Here is a 21,832-nt window from a genome sequence, read left to right on the forward strand (position 1 = left end):
CCTAAATCCAATGACTTGTGTCCTTATAAGAGGAGGACACAAAGAGAAGACCGCAATGACAACTTTAGTTTCGAGGAATATTATAGGGTAGATAATTGGAAAATTGTCCACTAAAACTAATTTGAAATGCTATATAAAATACACAAATACTCCAAGGCATAGTTGAGCTTTGAAAAAAAAGGGGAGGGGGCAAAAACTAAAGAGGGAGCTAAAATTCACAAAAGGAAGTAATGCTGAGCCCATTGCTGCTTGGTGTAAGGAGACGTCTGTAGAGCTCTGTAAATAAGATAAATGAAGAATATGATTGCTGGAGGAAGCAGTGGCCAAAAAACAAAACCAGCATATCATAACTATTTGAAATTATAACACAATATTTCAAAGGATCAGAAATTGGGGAAGATGGGGGATGAGATCTGAAAAGCTGCAAGGTGGCCAGTACATGCTAACGACAGAGATATGGATCTGCTTTTAGATACTGATGGGGAAACTGAGCGTTAGTATGGATTGTAATAAGATAATAACCGCTATAGAAACAAAACAAAATGTTTAATTTTTATACCACAGGAAAACAACGTGATCTACCTGGAATGTAGGAAGGAGAAAAAAGTGAAAAATAAGGTCAAATAGCATGGAGGTTACACTAATCAAGATGGATTGTCCAATGGATAGAAAGCCAAAAGCTATAATGTTTATAAAAAATATTTAAAAGGCCACAGATTGAAGATAAGGGGGTGGAAAAATTTATGCTTGTCAAATACAGATACAAAGAGAAAGGAACAATAGATCAGTGGAGTAAAATCAGCAGGGACATATACCCATGCCGTAATATAAAAAACAGTAACTCCTGGCCTTTGACATTGAGTAAGCAATTGCAGTTAGAAATCTAATGCAGTGTTTTCAGAAACTGATGAAATAATTGAGACAAAAAGCAAGCAGAAGAAGATTTGGATAACAAGCAATGAATTTGCTATACCATGTATGTAGAACTTCTTAGTCAACAAATGCAGAATAGATTTTATTTTGGCGGGCCTGTGGAATAGGCATATGCTTCAACTTTAAATGCACCAGGAAGGAAGCCTCAAATTCTAAAAAATCAGCGTTAGAGAGGTTCTTTTCTCTAACTACAGTGCTTTAAAATCGGCCATTATTAACAGAAAGATAGCAAAAGCATTCCATATGTTGGAAATGAAAAGACATACTACGAAATCACCCTCAGGTTAAATAGGAAATGGTAACAAGAATAGCAAAATTTTAAAGCTGAGTGATAATAAAAGCACAATAGTTCAAAATTTGAGAGAGATACCTAATGGAGTACTTTGGTGGCAATATATAGCTTTTGTTACTCAAGAGAAAACTAGAAAGTCTGCAACTCCACAAGCTCAATGTTTGACTCAAGTAATTAGAAAAACTGGAACATGGTAAATCTTAGAAAACAAGGAAGGAAAAAAAAATAAGGGGAAACAAATATAAACACAGAAAATAAGGAACAAAATAGAGAAAATTAATAAAAGAGAATCAAAAAATGGTCCTTTGAAAAATTTCATAGGCTAGATATAATAATCTTTTAAACAGACTATGATAAAATTTAACCAATAAAGATGAACATTTAGGTGAAAAGGATATATGGCTAAAAAATTGATGCAAGAAAACTTAATAAAAAATCATTAAATACATTGTAATGATTATCAAAACTTAATCTTCCCAGCAATATAAAAAGAGGCCCAGACAGTTTGACAAGTGAGGTCTCTTTAATTCTCAAGGAACAGAATATCCTTGCTTATAAAACTTCTTACAGAACAAAGAAAAAAAAAAAGCCAACCTATTAAGTTTAACTCTGAAAACAGAAAGCAGGTAAAAAATATTGGACAACTTCACTTATGACATTGAAAACCACATAACTCAAATCCAGCAATGTATTAAAAAATAGCACATTGTGACTAAGTTGAATTAATCATAAAAGTGAAAGGATGTTGCAGTGCTTAAAAAATCGTCTACTGTAATTTACCACATTAATGGCAAAGAATGAAAAATTGCGTGATCATTGATAAAGAAAAAGCATTTAATAAAGTTTTTTCTTTTTCAAATGGAATCAACTCTTAGCAAACTTGAAATAGGGATTTTTCTTTTTTTTAGCTTGATAAAGCCTTTCTTTTTAAAACCTATGGCAGATGTCATTTTTAATGGAAAAAACAAAACTTTAAACTCATTCCTGTAAGATTGGGGACAAGACGAGAATGCCTGTGTTGCTTCTGCTTACCAACGTGTTACCAGATACCTGGCCAATGCAGTAAAACAAACCAATATAAGTAGAATAATTGAAATGAAAGATATAATTATTTCTAAGTAAAATCATTTATCTAGAAAACCAAAGAGAAGCAGCAGAAATTATTAGCAATAGAAGAGGTCAGCTAGGTTGCCAGCTTATAAGAGCAACATAAAAAAAATCAATAGCTTTCGTCTGTATTGGGAGTCACCAATTATAAACTATGATGATATTCCTTTTATAATACCGACATAAACTAAAAGCTATCTAGGAATAAATCTAAGAAATAATTCATAAAACATATAAGGGATATTTAAAACCCTATTATAAGAGTTTTACTATGGTATTATAGAGCATAAATGCAGCATTTATAAATGGATTGATTGAATATTGTGAAGATGTCATATTTCCCCCATTAAAATTTAAATTCAATGTAATTCTAATCAACACCTGAGCAAGAGTTTTTTTGAAGGGGTATAGTTGAATCTAAAATGGACCTTCTTTTTACAAGATATTAACATTATACAGCAGGTGTTGGGAAACTACAGTCCACTAGCCAGCTGGAGGTTGCTGCCTGTTTTTACAGTTAAGGTTTTATTGGGACACAACCATATCCATGCCTTTATTTATTGTCTATGGCTGCTTTCATGCTGCCATGATAGGGTTGAGTAGTTACAACAGACTAAATCTGGCCCTTTAGAGAAAAAAATTTGTCTCCCCCTCTTCTCCAGCATCTGTAGAAACAGAATATAATAAAGTCCAGACTTGCTCCTGTGTATATATGGGAACTCAATGTAATCTTTCCCAGAAATTGGTGCTAGGGAAGTTGGATCACAAAAGGAGAAAAATGAAACCACTTCTGTAGTTGATACCATAAACAAAGCTCCAAGTAGATTAAATACCTAACTTGTTAAGAATGAAAATATAAAGCTGGTAGGTGAAAAGTTAAGAATACATTTTTGTAACCTTTTGGTAGAGAAGAGTTTTTTATATAATATTCCACAGAGCACAAACCATAAAAAGAAAGTTGATGAATACATCAAAATGAATGATTTTTTTGTTCAATGGAATCTACAATAGAAAAACTAACAGATGGTGGAAAATATAACTGCCATGTTTAATAGACCAAGATCAATATGTAAATATACAAGGGACTCCAGAAAAATAAAAAAATAGGAGGGAGAAACCAACCAAAAAAAAGGCCAAATTATGAATTGGCAATTCATACTAGAGGAAATATGCACATAAGCATATCCTTTCATGGATATCCTTCCTTTGAATGGCTCATTTTTTGTCTCGTGGCCACCTGAATCAGTCACGTGGCAAAAGACTAATGATGCCTTGGTCACTTTCCCATCCCTAGATCCAGGAGTAGGAGTAGCCCAACGTATGGAATATGGTGGGGTATTACCCAAAGAAAAATTGGGATAGTATGGCCAGAACTACAGCAAATAGATGCTGGGGAGGCAAAAAAACAGATAGCTTTAGGGAACTTGAATCAATTCTGTTCGTAGAATGATCAAAATGAATTGCATGTTTATTCTAGAAAAACTGGGGGAAATAAAGGTTAACTTCAAATATCTAAAGCACTTTCACTTGCATGATGCTTGTTTCATAGGACCTCCAAGGCATAAATCTGTAACAAAAAGATGAACTTAGAATGAAGGACAACCATATAATTGCTGGAGCTGATTGTCTTAGAAGGAGTGGGTGGTGAACTTCCTATCACTGAGTATATTCAAGCATAGGCCAACCAGCTGCCAGGCCAAGATTTTGTAGGAAAGGATTGGGAGAATAGTTGGGTTTGATCAGTGGTTGTGAATCATCCAGACAGCTTATTAAGGCACAGATTTCTACACCCTTTTCCCAGAGTTTCTGGTTCGGTAGGTTTGGAGTAGGACTCAAGAATTTGCATTTCTGATTTCCCCAGGTGATGTTGATGCTACTGCTCCAGGGAACACACCTTGAAAATCACTGGGTTAGATGATTTTCAACGTCCTTACTGACCTTTCATTTTTATGAGATAGTTGCAATTGTTTTAGAAACCAGTATTTGTGTCATTGAGGCAAACCTTCCATATTATTCCTTTGTACCTAAAATGTGTTAAATTCTGGTTATGTGGGTGCTTCTAAAGTAGATAAATTTTGCATAGCCCTCTGTATCTCTTGGATCATTGAGAACATTAGAATTGTTAAACAATTGCACATTTATTGGTATGCTTTATAAAATTGTTAGCCATTTTCTGACATCATCCTTTTTGTAATCCTATTCCTTTTTTCCCATGGCGTGGGGCGGGGGGTTCAGTTTTCATCAGTTTTGTAGTAGAGTGGTTCCTGAATGAGAAAAATGAAGTGATTTTCCAAGGAGGGTGTGTCTTAGTTATTCAGAAAGTAACTTTGTCTTGTATAGGCATCGATTGATGGAAAATCATTCCTTGGTACCTGAGATGCCAAGTGTCAAATCTTGCTTTCTCTGCCTTATCTTCTCCCCACTACCCCAACCCATGACTTTCCCCAGAAAAGAGGATATATAACACTTCACATACCTTGCTGTGTACTACCTCTGCATTAACCAGGAGTCATTTTCATCTTGAACTCTATTTTGTCCCTTCTTCTTTTCCCTCGAGTTTTTTCTCTTTAATTTTTGAAATTTTACTATAGTTCTTTGGGAGTACCCATATGCTTTTGTAATTCTACACAAGGTCAAACAGTGTTTGTACTTTTTCTAAATTGCTTTCATATAAACAAATATCAAACCATTTGAGAAAAGCGAGGCCCCACAGGTACCTCTTTAAGAATGAAAAGGTTTATAGTCAATGCTGAACCATGAAAATTTTAAGCTTAGCAAAGATGATGAAACGGATGATTAAAAATAGTGCCTGACAGAACAATCTATGATGTATATCAAAGCAAGATCCTTTTTGACCCACCTCCTAGAATAATGGAGATAAAATCAAGAATAAACAAATGGGACCTCATGAAACAAAAGCTTTTGCACAGCAAAAGAAACCATAAACAAGACAAGAAGATAACCCTCAGAATGGGAGAAAATACTTGCCAACAAAGCAACAGACAAAGGATTAATCTCCAAAATATACCAGCAGCTCATGCAGCTTAATACCAAAAAAGCAAATAACCCAATCCACAAATGGGCAGAAGACCTCAATAGACATTTCTCCAAAGAAGACATACAGATGGCCAACAAACACATGAAAAGGTGCTCAACATCACTAATCTTTAGAGAAATGCAAGTCAAAGCCACAATGAGGTATCACCTCACACTGGTCAGAATGGCCATCATCAAAACATCTAGAAACAATGTTGGAGAGGGTGTGGAGAAAAGGGAACTCTCCTGTGCTGTTGGTGGGAATGTAAGTTGGTACAGCCACTATGGAAAAGGTTGGAGGTTCCTTAAAAAACTAAAAATAAAACTACCATATGATCCAGTAATCCCACTACTGGGCATATACCCGAGAAAACCATATTCCAAAAAGAACATGTACCATAATGTTTATTGCAGCACTATTTACAATAGCCAGGACATGCAAGCAACCTAATGTAATGAGGTGGATAGACCTAGAGTCTGTCATACAGAGTGAAGTAAGCCAGAGAGAGAAAAACAAATATTGTATGCTAACTCATATATATGGAATCTTAAAAAAAAAAAAAAAATGGTACTGATGAACCCAGTGAAAGGGCAAGAATAAGAATGCAGATGCAGAGAGTAGACTGGAGGACACGGGGTTGGGGGAGCGGGGGGTGAAGGGGACGCTGGGACGAAGTGAGAGAGTAGCATAGACATATTTACACTACCAACTGTAAAATAGCTAGCTAGTGGGAAGTTGCTGTATAACAGAGGGAGATCAACTTGATGATGGGTGATGCCTTAGAGAGCCAGGACAGGGAGGGTGGGAGGGAGTTGCGGGAGGAAGGGGATATGAGTATATATGTCTAAATACGGCTGATTCACTTTGGTGTACCTCAAAAGCTGGTACAAAAGTGTAAAGCAATTATATTCCAATAAAGAGCTTAAAAAAAAAAATGCCTGACAGATTGGACCTAGTGGATTTGGGTTAAGGTGGCTACCCGAAGTGCAGAGGGATTTAAGAAGACTATTTTGTTGTCCACGTGCAAGCTTATGCTTGAAAACTCTAAACCCAACCAGGATAGAAAGAATGGAATATTTTAGGAGGACTCATCCTGAATACATCTCAGTGGACATTAAATGGGGAACAGCTTAAATGATGTCTTCTTTACAACTAAGAATCTTTGCTTTCTTTAAAGTGGTATATAATTTGAGTTTCTCAACTGAATTTTACAAATGTCCATTTTCTATCTCATCTTCTCTTCCAGACTTCAACTGTGAGGAAATGTCATTCAGATTTGGCCAACATCTCATCAAACCCTCTGTGGTGTTTCTCAAAACTGAACTGTCCTTCGCCCTGGTGAACAGGAAACCTGTGGTGCCTGGACGTATCCTTTTTTTTTTTTTTTAAGAGAAAAAAAATAGAAAGCCTCTGAATCTAACAGACCAAGTGAATACAGGATTGACCTTCAGGATCTGTCCAAAAAGGTAAGCAAGGAATCCTCCTCCTTCCCCCTTTGGAGAAACCAGGTAAGATGTTATTCACATTTATTCTGAATCCAGTTGGTGGCACCAGTAATATGCTTGATCAATGTTGCAGAACTTCTGAAAAGAGTTGCTTAGCAACTGTGGCTTTGGAGGTGAATTTTTGCTTGACCTTTTCACTATCATAACTGTGTAAATAAATAGGTGCTTCTAAAATGGATCCAGTGAATATCCTGAGCACTTTGTTTTCAGTTATCAATTGTGAATTTTAATATTAAGATAGAAATTGGGTGGTGCTCTTGTGATCTGGAAATAAGGTATTCCGTGAAGATTTGAGACTGACTTGGTTTCTTTACTTCTTGGAGATCATTCAAGCTATGAATTTTAAATAAATTCAAACACATAAGTATACTTACAAAATATTTTTTTCATGCTAGGGTCTGAGATAGCATTTTCTCTTGGAAAACATCCCAGCTTCTAGATCATTGTTCAGTGCCATTGGTGGTAGAGTATTTTATTTCACTCTGACCATCGATTTCAGTAGAAGCTTTATTCTTTGCAGTGGGAGAACCAGGATTTGGTGAACTGCTCTGGAGAATTATTTTTATGTTGTTGAAAGTATCCCTCGTGACTGTATGCGACTGTATGCGTGTGACATTTGTACTGACTCTTCAGAATTTTTTTTTCCTCTTTCCCCCCTAACTTAATTTACTTTGTAGAAGGCAACAAAGTATAAAGTTTCATAGTTTAAGATAATAATCATTTCCACATTGAGACATGATTCTACTTTGAAATAAATTTCTCAGTAATTCTGAATCTACAAATGTGCCAAAGTTTTTTCCAGAGTAAGTTATATTTTTTTCATGGAATTTTTCGAAATGCTTGAAAACTTTGTGAATAATCTTTCTTGGCCGTATAACTACTGTACATTGAAAAAAATACAACAAACCAAACAAGCACCAAAAAATAATTGTGATTTTTGTCGTAGACTCCCAAATTCCTTGAATTGAAGTTTTAACCTAAATAATCATAGCAATAAACTAATAAATAATATATATAATGGTAACATTTAACTCTTAAATTTATAAAACTATTAAAAATTATAAGTATACAGATTAGAAAATTTCATTCTTCTGTTTATTGAAGTAAAAAGATCTAGAATGATTTAGAAAGGTCCTATAAAAAAACAATTTTTAAGTTGTATACCAATTTTATATTGAGTTTTTCTAAAAGACCTTGAAGTTCTTGAAATAGCAGAAACATTTTGTTTTCTCATTTGAGTTTGCTGGAAGTTTGTGGTTGCCTTTTTCCTTTGAGGAATATATTTTTTAAGAAAAAAGTCTGAAAATTCCAGTGTCAAAAGAATATTGTTTAAGTGCCATCTCTCTTTGGGTGCCAGTTTTAATTGACTTTTGTCAAAGAACTGAGGGAAGTTGGGATGAAAATGTGAACTTAAATAAATAAATCTTAATGCTTTGGACTGAAAAAATATGAATTTGTAGAGATGCACTTTTAAAAAACAATAGTTAATAATGGAATGAATGTTGCTTTGTGATTTTTTTTTTAACTTGTATCTTGATAGTAAGAAACTTGATTTTTCATGGTCTTTTTAACCAGCTCTGAAAGTGTGATGTGTAAGACATGGGTCATACATGCGTTTGAACTCAAGTAAGGTTGAGGTGTCTGCTTCAAGGAAAATGTTTATAATGAATAGTGAGCAGTTAGTGAATGATGACTACTTTTGTTCCAGACAGCACTGGAGTTGCCATTTTGGAAATGAGTCCTGGTTGGTTACCATCTCTTTGAGTAAATGCCTAGGAGAACACTGTATTAAAATCAACAAACCTCAGTGTGTTTGGAAGGTAGCAAGAAGGACCCAGCCCTTTCTGGGGATGAAAACAGTGAGATCTGGAACTTTTTGTAATCAGTATACTCTGTAAAGCTGTTTTACATCTACAGTGTTTAAAGTGGTTTCAAGGCCAGTGGATAATGGATTCAGGCAATCCTTTTTATATGATGATTCTGAAACTTTATATTTTACTTTACCTTGGTAAACTCTGTTAGGTGACAACTGTGAGAAGAATCTTAATAAGTTACTCATTCGCTTGCAGAAAGCGATATTCTTTGTTCCTGAGATTTGGGAACTGAAGCTGTGGATGGCTCTGCCCACTAACGTTTCATAAAATAAACGGTGAGATGGCTGTGGTGGGCCTTAACCCCCCAGTGCTCTACCCTGCCTGCCCTAGATAAGCCCCTTGTTGTGGGTCTTCTAGGTCATCTAGCTTTTTGCACCATCTCTACCCCTGGACTTCCTCAGCCCAGCCTACACCTCACTCTAAACCACAGCTCTGATGCTACCACTCTCCTGTCCCTTTGCAAATAAACCACTGATGAATCTAATGAATCTCCTTTTATTTGAGGATAAAGTCCAAATTCCTTAGCATCCTTTTAAAAGATTTTCATTATCTTGACCCAACCTCCCCACTTTCCAGCTATTTCCTTAAACAGGTGTTGTATTTCCCTTGTACCTGCTTTTTCCCCATTCTTTACCCTGCCTCTCTGTTCACCTTGAGATCCTTCCCATCCTTTTCATTTCAGCTAAAGTGCACTGATACCTGCCTGCTCTCTTAGGAAAAAAATATTCCATCCTTTTTGTGACAGTTGGTTCCTTATTCTCATGTTGATTCATTCAGCAGTTTATTACTGAGCTACTCTGTTCCAGGCACCATGCCAAACACAGATCCCAGTCTGCATCTGACCAGAACTGTGTTCATTCCTGTTTATCTCTGCACTGAATCATGAGTTCCTGGGAAGGGGTGGGGGCAAAACCTGCTCTTTGCACATCTCTTTTTCTTAGCACCCAAAAGTATTACGTTGACTGAATTTAAAACGAATCCATAAACATCAGGAGCATGTTGACAGTTTCAGTTAAGGCTGAAATCCTACCTTTTCGGTCTTTCCATGCACAAAGCCATGTTTTGTCACCATTCTATTCCAGATTTTTTAGTATCTCATTCAAGCTGTATTTTCCCAACTTTCCCTCCATGCTCTGTCAGTTATAATCCTGTTTACATTTCTGTTATGAGTGTGCCAAGTTAAGTCTAAAAGCAGTGAATGAATTGATGGCAGATGGGAAAAGATTCTTTTGTTTCTTTCTTTTTTTTTGTGCATGTTAATTGGCTAATGGACAAGTCTGTATTTTAAGGGCAGTGTATTGCTATCTTTATGTGAACTGGAAAATTCTATTTTGTTTTTTTGATGATTTCTTTTTAAAAAGAGTATTCAGGTGGCCTTTGGGGAATGTGCCCTTCGTGAGAGACTTGTAAATGTCATCTTTGAACTTGTGTCCTCTCTAACATTTTGCTCCCCCCATCCTCAACCCTTTTTTTTTTTTTTCTTTTGACTTTACTCACTGACTTTTTTTAATACCTTTCTAAGGAGGAAAAGAACTGTCAGATCAGGGACTGCAGATATGCTTTTGAAGCAAGAGTATTTGCTACATTCTCAAAAGAGCCACTTCAAACCCTCCTTGTCCCCACCTAAAGCAATCACTCCTGCTTGTTGCAAACAGTGTTTAAAGCCAATTGCATAGGCTTTGGCCTCTGTGGTGCAACACTGTGGAAGCATATGTCAGAATGTCTTTAATCCATTAATTTCTTGTTATCGGAAAGTGCTTTTCAGCAAGTCTTGGTGAGAGAACAGAAGCATTTTGGAGATTGCATCTTCAGAATTCCGCAGCGAACGTTTTATTCATGCACCTTGGTACAGCCCAGCTGTTGTTTGTGGCTTGAAAAAATTTGAGCCAATATAGTTAATACTTCAGTCTTTTCCCCTTGCATTGGGCTGTGTCTACCTCTCATCTTGAGTTGAGCATGAAAAATGAATTTGAACATTAATGGAATCCATTTGGGGACTGGAGCTTTTATTGTAAATAAAATTATTCATTTGTCATGTCCTGTTGTTTTCAGCAGACAGTGTATTGATCTTCGGATTGCTATTCAGAATGGCATACGGAGCTCTAACATAAGGGGAACCCGGCCATGTTTGCGGATGGGTCGAATGTGTTGTGTAATGACAGAGACAAACCTTGCTTGCTGGCCATACTGTATTATACAAATCATTTGTCAACAGTTTATTGAATCAGTTATTAAAAAGAGCAGATTTTTCCAAGAGGGAGCATCGCACACAGAATGTTATCAGGGCCAAGCCATGTTAGGATGATGCATTGAGGAGAGCCTTACAAAGTGTATTTGTGAAGAATTAGACGAGGTAACTTAAAGGACATTTCTGCTGACCTATTAGAAACAAAAGTTTGGTACAAGGGAAATTGTGTTCTAAGGTCCAACTTCAATAGATAAAAAAGAAAAACCTGGCAAATGCCTTTTAATACAAAATTTTACCTTCGCAGTCAAGCAGTGTTAAGTTTTCTGTGTTTTCAGACCATTGCCATATTGAGTGCTCTTGAAATAAAGGAACAGATAATAAAAATAGCTTCATTACTTAACAGTGCTTCTTATGGAATGGATGCTATAGATAAAAGCACCCTTTTAGTCCTTCCGTAAAAATCAGAAATATTTGTCATTTCCTGAGTAGTTCGTAATCTTGTGAATTTCTTTAATTGTTCAGGAAACTGCAGTTATTAGCGATCTGATGATCCTTCATTTCTCAAAAGAGTTTCTTTTTAAACCTTCCTGTGCAAATAAAATGAGTGCAAGCACTATTTTAGTATCTTTATTACTAAAGATAGATTTTTTTGCTCTTAAAGTTTCCCTAATCATATGCCTTTTTTTCCCCACCCTGTGCAAGTCTATTGCATATTAGCTAGCTTAAAATACTCTTAGAGAGATGTGCAAAGCTGATCGAACGTCCTTTGTCCTGAGCTCTGATGGGGAAAGTCGGTATTCTTGTGGTCATATTTTTCTTGAATTTATTTGGCAGATTACCACGTTGAAAAGATCTGCATGTATCAGTGATTGTTCAGAGGGTTCTTATGCTGTTTCTATGGGAAAGGTTTCCATGTAAATGTGCACCTACCTTTGGGTTAGTAGAGGGCATTGCTTCAAGCTAGGACCAGTTTTTGATGGCGTTTGTCAGGAGGAACGCAGGAAGCTCTTGGATGTTTTCATCATTCACTAAATTGACTGACATCTTTTTGCAGTGTCCAGAACCTGCCACAGAGGATCCTGCCAACCCCTATTGCAAGACAAACCTTGTGTGACTGTCATCTATCTCGACTTGTCATCTGAGGCATTACTGCACAGAGAGCAAATCTGTTTTATCTCAAATGGCATCTCTTTAGCTGGTAGTGAGCTCACAGTGTTGGGTAGGGTTCTGAGGCTGCATGCAGGGTCAGTGGGCAGTAACTGTCCTGGGCAGCAAAGGAGGAAGAGGGACTCTCCTTGCTAAGGCTCTTCCTTGCCCAAGTTTATTTTTCATTCTTGAAGCTGAGACTGGCGTCTTTGTTTTTATTATAGACAGAATGATGGATTGTTGGCACCTGACACTAAAGGGATTAATAGATGCTCTGTGTGTGTGCAAGGAACATTTGAAATTGGATGGAGAAAAATGTGTGGATTTTATACATTTTGCCCTGGCCCCTTCAAATAAAGGTGACTCACCCATGAAACAGTGTGCCTGAGGCATGTACATATTGGTCTCTAGACCTCGTCCAGACACCTTCCTGCTGGCCACCATCTCTCCCTGGCTCCTTATAGCCTACTGGTTGGTGAGGGTACTGGTTAGTGGTGGTCTTGTGGTTCACTTGGCCCCTATGCTTAATTACTTAGTTTTGACTGTTTTTCTTTGACCTTGACTGCTTCTCCATAATAGGATATACCTTCTAGCTTCAGGCCCTGCTGTGAGTGGGGTGAGATGAGCTGGCCTGACCATGTTTATGCATTTGAGGAGGAAATTCCAGCTGGTTTTTTAATCAGAGCTTTTAGGAGGTTTCCTGTATTCTCTTAGAACTGCACAAAGCCTATAGAATCACTTTTACAACCAAAAAAAGATATCTTTACCATCTGCTAATCTCTTACAGAGTATAGTTCTGTTAGTGTGTGAGTTATGGAGGGGGAAGGACTGCGTTAAGGATGCTCTTTTTCCAGCTCTAGCAAATGGTAGGATGATAATTATATGTAATAAAATAACACTGAATATTTCTCATATTAATTGCAAAAATGAACATCCTGTAATCTGCAAAGCCATTCCCCATTTCTATTTATTTCTACATGAACCTTTCCTCAGGTAGTTTTAAACTGTCATGGTTAACAATATCTGAACTCTGTTCATTATATTCTGGGCATATTTTTGACCTGCTTTCCATGCAAGCCATCAGATTGTGAGGAATAGGAAAAGGCTGGTCATGGTGTTGCCAGCCTTGCACTTGTAACGGAACATAATTAGAAGTAATGAATGGAATAATACATCGTTATTCATAAGAAATGTCATGTAATTAACTCAAATAATGCAAAATATATCCTAATTTCCATTTGGAATGAAAATAGATTTGTTAGAACATCAGTAGGCAGTTAATGTTTATCCTATATTTTCATACACATATCAAAACTGTTAAAATCTATCGAATGAATATACATGGATTTTCTGCAACACAAGTCAAGATGCCTTTCTTTTGCTAATAGAGTCTTATGTATATTCCATATTATATACACATAATTTTTATATATGTTCAATTCTTAGAATTAGCATAATTAATTTATATTTATTGCAAATTAATGATCTGATTTATTTACTTAGCTCCCATTTCCTTTCTCAAACTAATTGACTGAAAAAATAACTATAAATTTGCAAATAGCTCTTGGGGCACAAATCCTAAATTGGCCTTATCCTAAGAACTCTCTACAATACTAGATATCCAAACTAGTTTTGTGATCTAAATTATCTTCCTGAGATTTCTGCCCCAGGCTTTAAATATGCCTCAGGAGTCTTGGTTTGGCTTTGATGGACCTACGTTGGGAGTTTGGACATGGCTAGATATGTCTTAGGCTGAGGAGTTATTCTTATGTGCAACAATTTGTAGGACACGTGGCACTGACCAATGTCAGTGTAGTTCCTGGAATTTCTGTGCTCTGCCAGACATCATCCTGTTAATGTCTGCATTGTGGGGAGATCTGAAGAGACACAGGGGAGGAGGCAGAGAGGTGTGAGCAGCACTCAGGAGGCAGCAAGGACAGAACTGTTGCAATATTTTAATAACAGGAATGGACGTGCCAGTGGAAACAGTCGCAGTAACAGCGCTGGTTTTAGGGATGAACGCTGATAGGAGGCAGCTGCCGTTATATCCTAGGGCTCAAGCCTGGTATTTGTTCTTCAACACCATGGAATCTGGCAGAATAGCAGAGTCACCAGTGAATTCAAGAAACAACAAAATCCTTTCTTTGTTTTAAATGGCCAGCTTCCTCACAGTGAAATGGCAACTGCCTAACACCAGTTAAGGGGAAAGCTTAACTGTAGCAAGAAGAGATTGAGGCAAGGTTTTCTCCGTCTGTTTCCCATGTGTGTGAATGTGGTGGGGGTGAAGCGTGTGTATAGATACACATTCAACTTGCTTATATAGTTTATTGAAGATAATATCATAGAAATAAATTAATTGAAGTAAATTAAGTAAATTAAAATAATATCTTATGACGGGCAGTCATCGTTGGGGTCACTGTTTTGTCCTGTCCTCTCTGACCGTGAGCAGCTGGAATGGGAACGCTTGAGGGTCAGGCCAACGTTAGCCCTACTTCATGGGAATCCAGACTTCACCCAGAACTCTTGATCCTCATTCTGTTGCTCTTTCTGCCACTTCTGGTTGCTGTCCCACGTGCAGCAAACCTTTCTGTCTCATTGCTTAGGAGTTATTTTCCCTGGAGCCTTTCCCTGGAGTCTTAAACACCCCCATCATTCTACTTTCCAGTGCTGTATTGTTGTCAGTCTGTAGTCTGTCATTTATAATTTTCACTGACATTTTGGTGGCTTTGTTGTTTGGCCGTAATCATCATTATACTGTTATCATTTAGGACTGGGACTAACCTTGATGATCTCTGAACATCTATGAGGCTTAAGCCTGACTGTGCAGTGCTGTGCGTGTGGGGCCAGGCACTTAGCTTGGCGAGAAGCGTAATTTGCTCCCAGGTAAAACGAGTCCAGGAGGAGTGACATGCATCTGGCTCTCTAATTTTTCTCTTTTCTAATAGGTTTTAAAATGACTGTCATTATCAAGAGATCTTTTCATCTTCAAGATTTATTTCCAGTTCAAGAGATTTGTTGGAACTAAGAATTATCTGTTGAGTGCTAATGCTGTCACAGTAAACCACGATCCCCTTCCATTCACCAAAGATGATTGCTTTAAAATTTGTTAAATAAGATGTGTCAAGATAAAATAAATCAACAGAAATCACATTAAAATTTTTAGTGTGTTTCTCATGCAGACATCTAGACTACTAGTTAGTATTTTCTGTTCTGTTTAGGGACCAAATGACTCCTAGAAGCTTTTTAATCATGGAGCTGTATCTGCAATAATGTAATGGAGATTCGGGGCTGGAATACACACTGAGTGAGACTTCTCATATTGCCCTGGAATGTGAGCAACTAGGGCTTAAAGAGAAAAGTTGACATCCTTTCTGGTGAGATACCTACATGCGAGACAGAGCCACACTCCCTTTACTAAGCGGCAGCACCAGAACCAGACCCACCATGGTGAATCACACCTCCAGTTCCCAGACCCTCAAAGGGGAGAACTGGCCAGGGGAAGTATAGTGGAATGAGGAAGAGTCTATTCTCTTCCCTCTTTCTGGCACCCCCTACTGCCCCTGAAAGTCATGCGCAGAAGGTCGCTCAAAGCCCTGAGTGGGATGATTCCATAAAAGGATGCTGGCATCTTGTTCCCTGGCTTGATGCTGGCTGAGCTGCAGAAACTGTGGGCTGTGTGGACACTGCTATCAGGTGCAGCACAAGCTCCTTAGGAAGGCTTCCCATTTGCCCTGCAGAATATGAGATTGCACAGGAATATAGACCAGTACTTACTTCTCATCTGCCTATTTCTGAGTAGGGCGTGAGAGGATAGGGAGAGGCTTTTTGCAGGGCAAGAAGAGAGTGAACAGTAATGTTCCTGAAAAGACGGTGGAAGCAACTTTTCTACCCATCCCAATTTTCCACAGCCCTTGGAGGAAACACACACAGGTACCTCCCCTGGTCCTTGTTTAAAAAGCAAACAAACAAACAAACGTGAATATCAGTGGGTAGGTGTCACGAGGGTGGTCAGGTAGGTGTTTCAACTGAGGCATGGCCTATCTAGAAAGGTGATTGGATCATAAACCACTGGTAGAGTTATAACGGGAGACACGACCATCCTTTTATGAATGGGTTTTCAGAAGCAGATAGAGTGAATGTGAAACTCGAATACCTTCAAGTCTGTCAATTCTGAACCGTGCAGAGGCCACCATATTTGCAGAAGCTCTCAGCAGAGTGGAACTGGAGCTGGATCAGGGAACTCTGCCTTTCACCTGCTGACAGACAAGTGTGCCTCCAATACCAGAGTAGCTCAGTCTCGGGAGTGGGGGAAGAAGTTGGTGGAGAGCTCTAAGTGGTCAAGGTTGCATCTCAAACCTGTGTCCGCTAGGACTTGAAATTTAAATCTGAGATTGGAGTGTTAACCTGGAGATGCTTTTCATCATGAAGAGTGACTTGCAAAGTTTTAGATTCTGCTCAAGGTGTTGTTAAAGGGTCTGGGAAGGGCCTTAGCATAGTGTGACTGGAAAAGCGATAGCAAAGAACTATGTCTTCACCCCCACTGAGCTGTGTTTCTTCAGTTACTCTTTATACAAGCAGAGTGATGACATAAATCCTCAAGAAAAAAGTGGTTTGTCACTCAATGGCATGTTAGGTAGCACTGTGTGATTTGTTGATTGCTTTCATTCTTAGCAGTGGAACCGTGAATATAGTGGATAGTTGATATGTTTTTGTGTGATAAATTTAATTTTGTTTCAAAACAGGGTGGTTGGGTAAAGTAACATTCATTTTTTAATGAATATTTTCTGAAGGCCTATTATATGCCAAGTTCTTTTCATCTTTTCCGATTCTAATCTAAATGTGGCACACTCTTGAGCTGAAGAGTTACCGATCTAAGGGTTGAATGCTATTGGACTTTTTTGCATGACAGCAGCCAGAATGATCCTATTAAACCTGTTGAATCCAAGTCACGTCTCTGCTTATATCCCCATAATGGCGTCCTGTTTCCTTCAAACTCAATCCAAAGTTATCATAGTGACCTATAAGGTTCCTACAGGAATCACGTCTGTCCCCCCCACCTCCACCCCAACAAGTTGTTACTGTTTATTTCATCTGCTGTCATCCCTGTAGCAGGTTGAATGGTGATTCCCTAAGAGAGATGTCCACGTTCTAATACTTGGAACCTGTGAATGTTACCTTACACGGAGAAGGGTCTTTGCAGATGTAATTAAGTCGAGGGTTTTAAGATGAGGAGCTCACCTAGGCGTAGCTGGGTGGACCTAAATCCAATGGCAAGTGTCCGTTTAAGAGTGAGGAGAAGGCAATGTGACCAGGGAGTCAGACACGAGAGTGATGTGGCTACAAGTCAAGGAATGCTGGCAGCCGCCAGAAGCTGGAAGAGACAAAGAACAGATTCTTTCTCTCCAAGAGCCTCCAGGAGGAATATAGCCCTCCTGACACTTAGATTTCAGACTTTGACCTCTAAAACTCAGAGAGAATCATTTTCTGTTGTTTTAAGCCCCCAGCTTGTGGTAATTTGTTACAGCAGCCACAGAAAATTCCCTCTGTGCCTGCCACAGCCACTTCCTTGTTGTTCTTTGAACATGCTAAGCAGATTCCTGCCTCATGGCCCTTTAACCAGCTCTTCCATGTCGGAATGCTATTCCCCTGATGTACATACGCCATGCCCTCTCACCTCCTTCAGACCTTCATTAAAACTGTATGCAAATATCATCTCAGGATGCTCTTCCCCTTTGTTTAAGATTGCAGTACCCCTTTCAATTTCTTTCTCTTTGTGGTATTAACATTCTCACTTAGTATAAGACTTATTATTTGTGTCTCAAGCTGTCTGGAATGTGAGCTCTGTGCGGGCAGGAGTTGCTGTCTGGTTTGTTCACGACTGCATGTATAAATATTTGTATATATGTAAATATTTGTTCAGTGAGTAACTATGATTGACCATCTGGATGTTTTAACTTTAAAACTTAAAAAAAAGACAAAGGTCCTCATTCAGCAAGCAGAATGATTTGATAAATTCTTACACCTGGCCATGCAGTGCAGTGGCTCAGAGTGTCAGGCTGGGTTTTTACACACCTACACACACACTTGGATGCATAGTTAATGTTTACTGTTCCAAAGTGAAGGCTTTGAAAGAGAACTAACAGGTGGTTTCAACATGAAAAGAAAAAAAAAAACCTTCCCTCTGCCTACCCCAGACAGTTTTTGTAGATTTCCATGTAGATTCCAGCCCGGCCAGTGAAATCAGCCTTTCTTGGCTCAGCCCTCCTTCTGAGGTGGTATTTAATATCCTCCTAAATGTGAGAAATTTACACAGGGTTTGGTATCTCATCAGCTGATGAACTTTGATTTCCCAAGGTTTTATTTGCCACTATCTTGCCTTCCTCAGGGAGTCTAGAGCAGATGTGAATGCAATTTCCTCGGTCCTTCAAGCAGTTTTTATGGCTCCCTACTCTTGGCTTCTTACACATACAGGTTCTCTTACATATATACTTATTTATAAATCTCTCTTTCTGATGAATTCTTTTGATAAAACCTTCTTTGGGTTTATTGTTATTTATACAATAACCAAGACATCGCCAAGGCTGTTTACTCGTTTATTTCCTGGATTGTGTAGAAAATGACTTATGTTGACCAATAATATATAGTAAGGTTAAGTGCTTTAAAAATAAGAGCAAACAAACAAGAGTCAAAAAGAAAATAAGGGAAGTAAGATGGAGCCAAATCAAAGGAAGTGCATGAAATAGATACCAAATGTCCATATAGTTGTTAGAGATGGATCACAGAGTTGGCCCTGAGCTTTCTAGCACCAACCTAAAGAAGGAAAGAGAGATGCTCTCTTTGAGGTAAAAACAGGCTGATTGTTCAGGAAATGCAGAAACATGACCAACAGCAGGGATTAGTTATGGTTTCTATGGATCTTTCCTCATGGAAATGATGTCAGAACTTGTAATTGAGAGCATCCTCAAAAAATCCTTACAATACACACTGAGGCTCTTCCTCAGAAATATGTCCTGAGTCTGCTGCTCACATACTCCACCACTCCTGCCAAATCTTGCCTGGACCAGGCACAATCATTTCTCCGCTTCCTTGTTTACGCTGCCTCCCAAGCACTTCCCTCCCCCGCCCTTCAATCTAACATCACATAACAGCTGGCATGGTCTTCCTGATAGAAACATTAGACCATGTCATTCCCTTGCTTTAAGAATTTTTAGTGGTTGTTTCTTTCAGTTGGAATAAAATCTCGAGTCTTCACTTTGGCCTCCTGGACTTCTGGCCCCCGCCTCAGTGAGCTCTTCCCCCTGCTGGGCCTTTGCACCAGGCTTGTCTCCACCAGGAATGTGCTTCCCTCTGCCCTTCACATGCCTCCCTGGTTTTCGTCTTCTCCGTTCCAGTTCCTGTGTCATCGCCTCCTCACAGAGGCCTTCCCTGACCTTGCTACAGAGCTCAAGCCATGGAAACGATGATTAGGGAGGCCCTGCCCTGTCCAGTCACTAGCATTGCGGAACATGCAGGGGGGAGAGACTTTGCCTGCTAGTGGGTCTAGTGTTCCGTTTATCCTTTTCGGGTGCAGGACCATTTATACTTGTCAAATCTACCAATGAGTTTGGCACAGGGAGTTGGAGAACTGGATTGTAGTCCCATTTGGGGGACTCTAGTCAAGTGATTTCATCTTTTTTTTTGTTTTGTTTCCTCATCTGAAACTAAAGATACCTTAGCCTCCTGAACTATTTTGAGGACTAAATCAAGATGATGTGAAAGTCAGGAGAATGAATGGATTTGGCTGTGGAAACACGGCATAGTAACTATACTTTTTTCTTTGACCGTTATCCTGACACTTTGAGGCTGATCAAGGGCTTGCGATTAGATAAGGTGTGCCATTTAATTGTGGCCCTAAATTCATAAAACTGAAGCTTAACCCAAATTAAAGAAATTTCTGGATTTATATGTGGATATCACATAGCAGCTGGAATAACCCAGACCCACTTTTAAACTATGCAATTAAAAATGGCATTAAAATAATACTCAGGATTTAAAATAAACCTGCAAAAAAATAAACCTGCAAACTGATGGGAATTTGACATTCTATGAGCCTCTTTTTTTTCCCCTGTAAGATGTGGTTAAAAAAATAAATTATTATTTTCTACTGTGTTTAGTGCCTGGAAAGAGTAGGTAAGTGAACAGTCCTGGGGTTCATTCATGGCTGAGAGTTGCCTTGCCAGGGTGATTTTTAAATTAAATCCTCAGGGGGTTTAGATGAGTCTAGATGCTCAACTCTCATTAATCGTAATGGGAGTTACTGTACGCATCTCTCCTCCACACACGGCACTGAAAGATGACCCTCTCACACCACCTTTGTGTCTTGCTCTTTGAACTAATTTTAATGGAATTTTTTTTTTAAGTGAAGCATCTCTGTCTAATCCTCAGGGCCACGGTATTGCTAACAATTCGCTGATAAGAAATAGGCCTTCATTTTGCAGTGCTCGACCTGCACATGCTGGAAGGGTTTAGGCCAGAACTGACTCACTTTCTGGACTGTAGACTTCTCTTTTTTGTTTGTTTGTTTGTTTTTGTTTTTGGCACACGGGCTTAGTTGCTCCGCAGCATGTGGGATCTTCCTGGAGCTGGGATCGAACCCGTGACCTCTGCATTGGCAGGCAGATTCTTAACCACTGCGCCACCTAGGAAGCCCTAGACTTCTCTTTTTATTGTTTCAAATGAAGCCACTCTTTCTTTTTTTCTTGATCTCTTTTTTGTACATCTCAGCCTCTTGGTATAATAATCAGTATACAGCAGGTACTCAGCACTCATAGAGTCCGAAAACTTCTGAAACGTAATGGAGAGAATGAGTTAACCTACATTTAAAGCATTTGGTATTCTTAATGCAGTCTTTCAGTAACCAGCTAATGAATTGCTTGACTAAATAAATGTTTTATTTCAATTATGTCTGTGTAAAAGCAATCCACTTTATATCAGGTGCAACAGATTTTTAAACCTTGCATTTATTTTTTTCTAATTATAAGAATAGCTTCCCATTACACAAAATAAAAACTATCCATAATTTCATTACCCAGAAATAACCCCTGCTAAAATTTCAGTCTATTTCTTTCTTAAGTTTTTCTATTTTTTTCTTGTTACTTTAGGAAAGAGAAATATTTTATAACCTGATCTTTTTAACCTATCGTTGACATTTTCTGATGTTTTAATAACACTGGGGTTTTTATTGATGGATTTCTAACATACCATATGGATCTACCATAATTTATTATTTACTATTCAACCTACATGTAATGAATATTTTAGTGAAGGATATTTGGTCACATTCCTGATAAATTTCTTACACTGGAATCACTTGCTAAAATGTTATGCACTTTTAAATTGACAGATATTCCCAAATTAGTTTTAAACCAGCAGCACACGGAAATACACATCTTGCGGTAGGCTCATCTTAAAAATTTAAAATTTGCGGGTTTGTCTTAACCTTTGTCAAGTTGACCAAGTTGATAAATTTTACATATGTCATTGTTTTCTATTTGAATTACGTAATTGGTAATAGGATGGACTTTTAAATTTGTTTATGAATTATGTTTAATCAGTTAGTGATCTATTAATGTCATTTGCTCACTTTTCTATTGGTGTATTTATTAAAACCCAATTTGTTAGAGATCTTCTAGAAATTCACCCTCTGCTTGTCATATTTGTTGCAGGTGTTATTCCTATTTTGACTCATCCTCTTCAGTTTGCTTATGATGT

General features: G+C 38.1%; 1 protein-coding gene across 3 annotated transcripts in view; it reads left to right on the plus strand.

The window, feature by feature from the left end:
• The window catches only part of FHIT (fragile histidine triad diadenosine triphosphatase), a 1,404,433-nt gene that overhangs the window by 634,234 nt on the left and 748,367 nt on the right, over positions 1–21,832 (plus strand). For all 3 annotated transcript variants that reach the window (XM_057705524.1, XM_057705526.1, XM_057705525.1), the window contains exon 4: positions 6,616–6,735. In XM_057705524.1, the coding sequence (XP_057561507.1) occupies positions 6,633–6,735 (103 nt within the window). In that variant the 5' untranslated portion in view covers positions 6,616–6,632. The remainder of the gene's footprint in view (positions 1–6,615; positions 6,736–21,832) is intronic.

Source organism: Hippopotamus amphibius, chromosome 13, assembly GCF_030028045.1.
Source record: "Hippopotamus amphibius kiboko isolate mHipAmp2 chromosome 13, mHipAmp2.hap2, whole genome shotgun sequence".
In the NCBI taxonomy this organism is placed as follows: Eukaryota; Metazoa; Chordata; class Mammalia; order Artiodactyla; family Hippopotamidae; genus Hippopotamus; species Hippopotamus amphibius.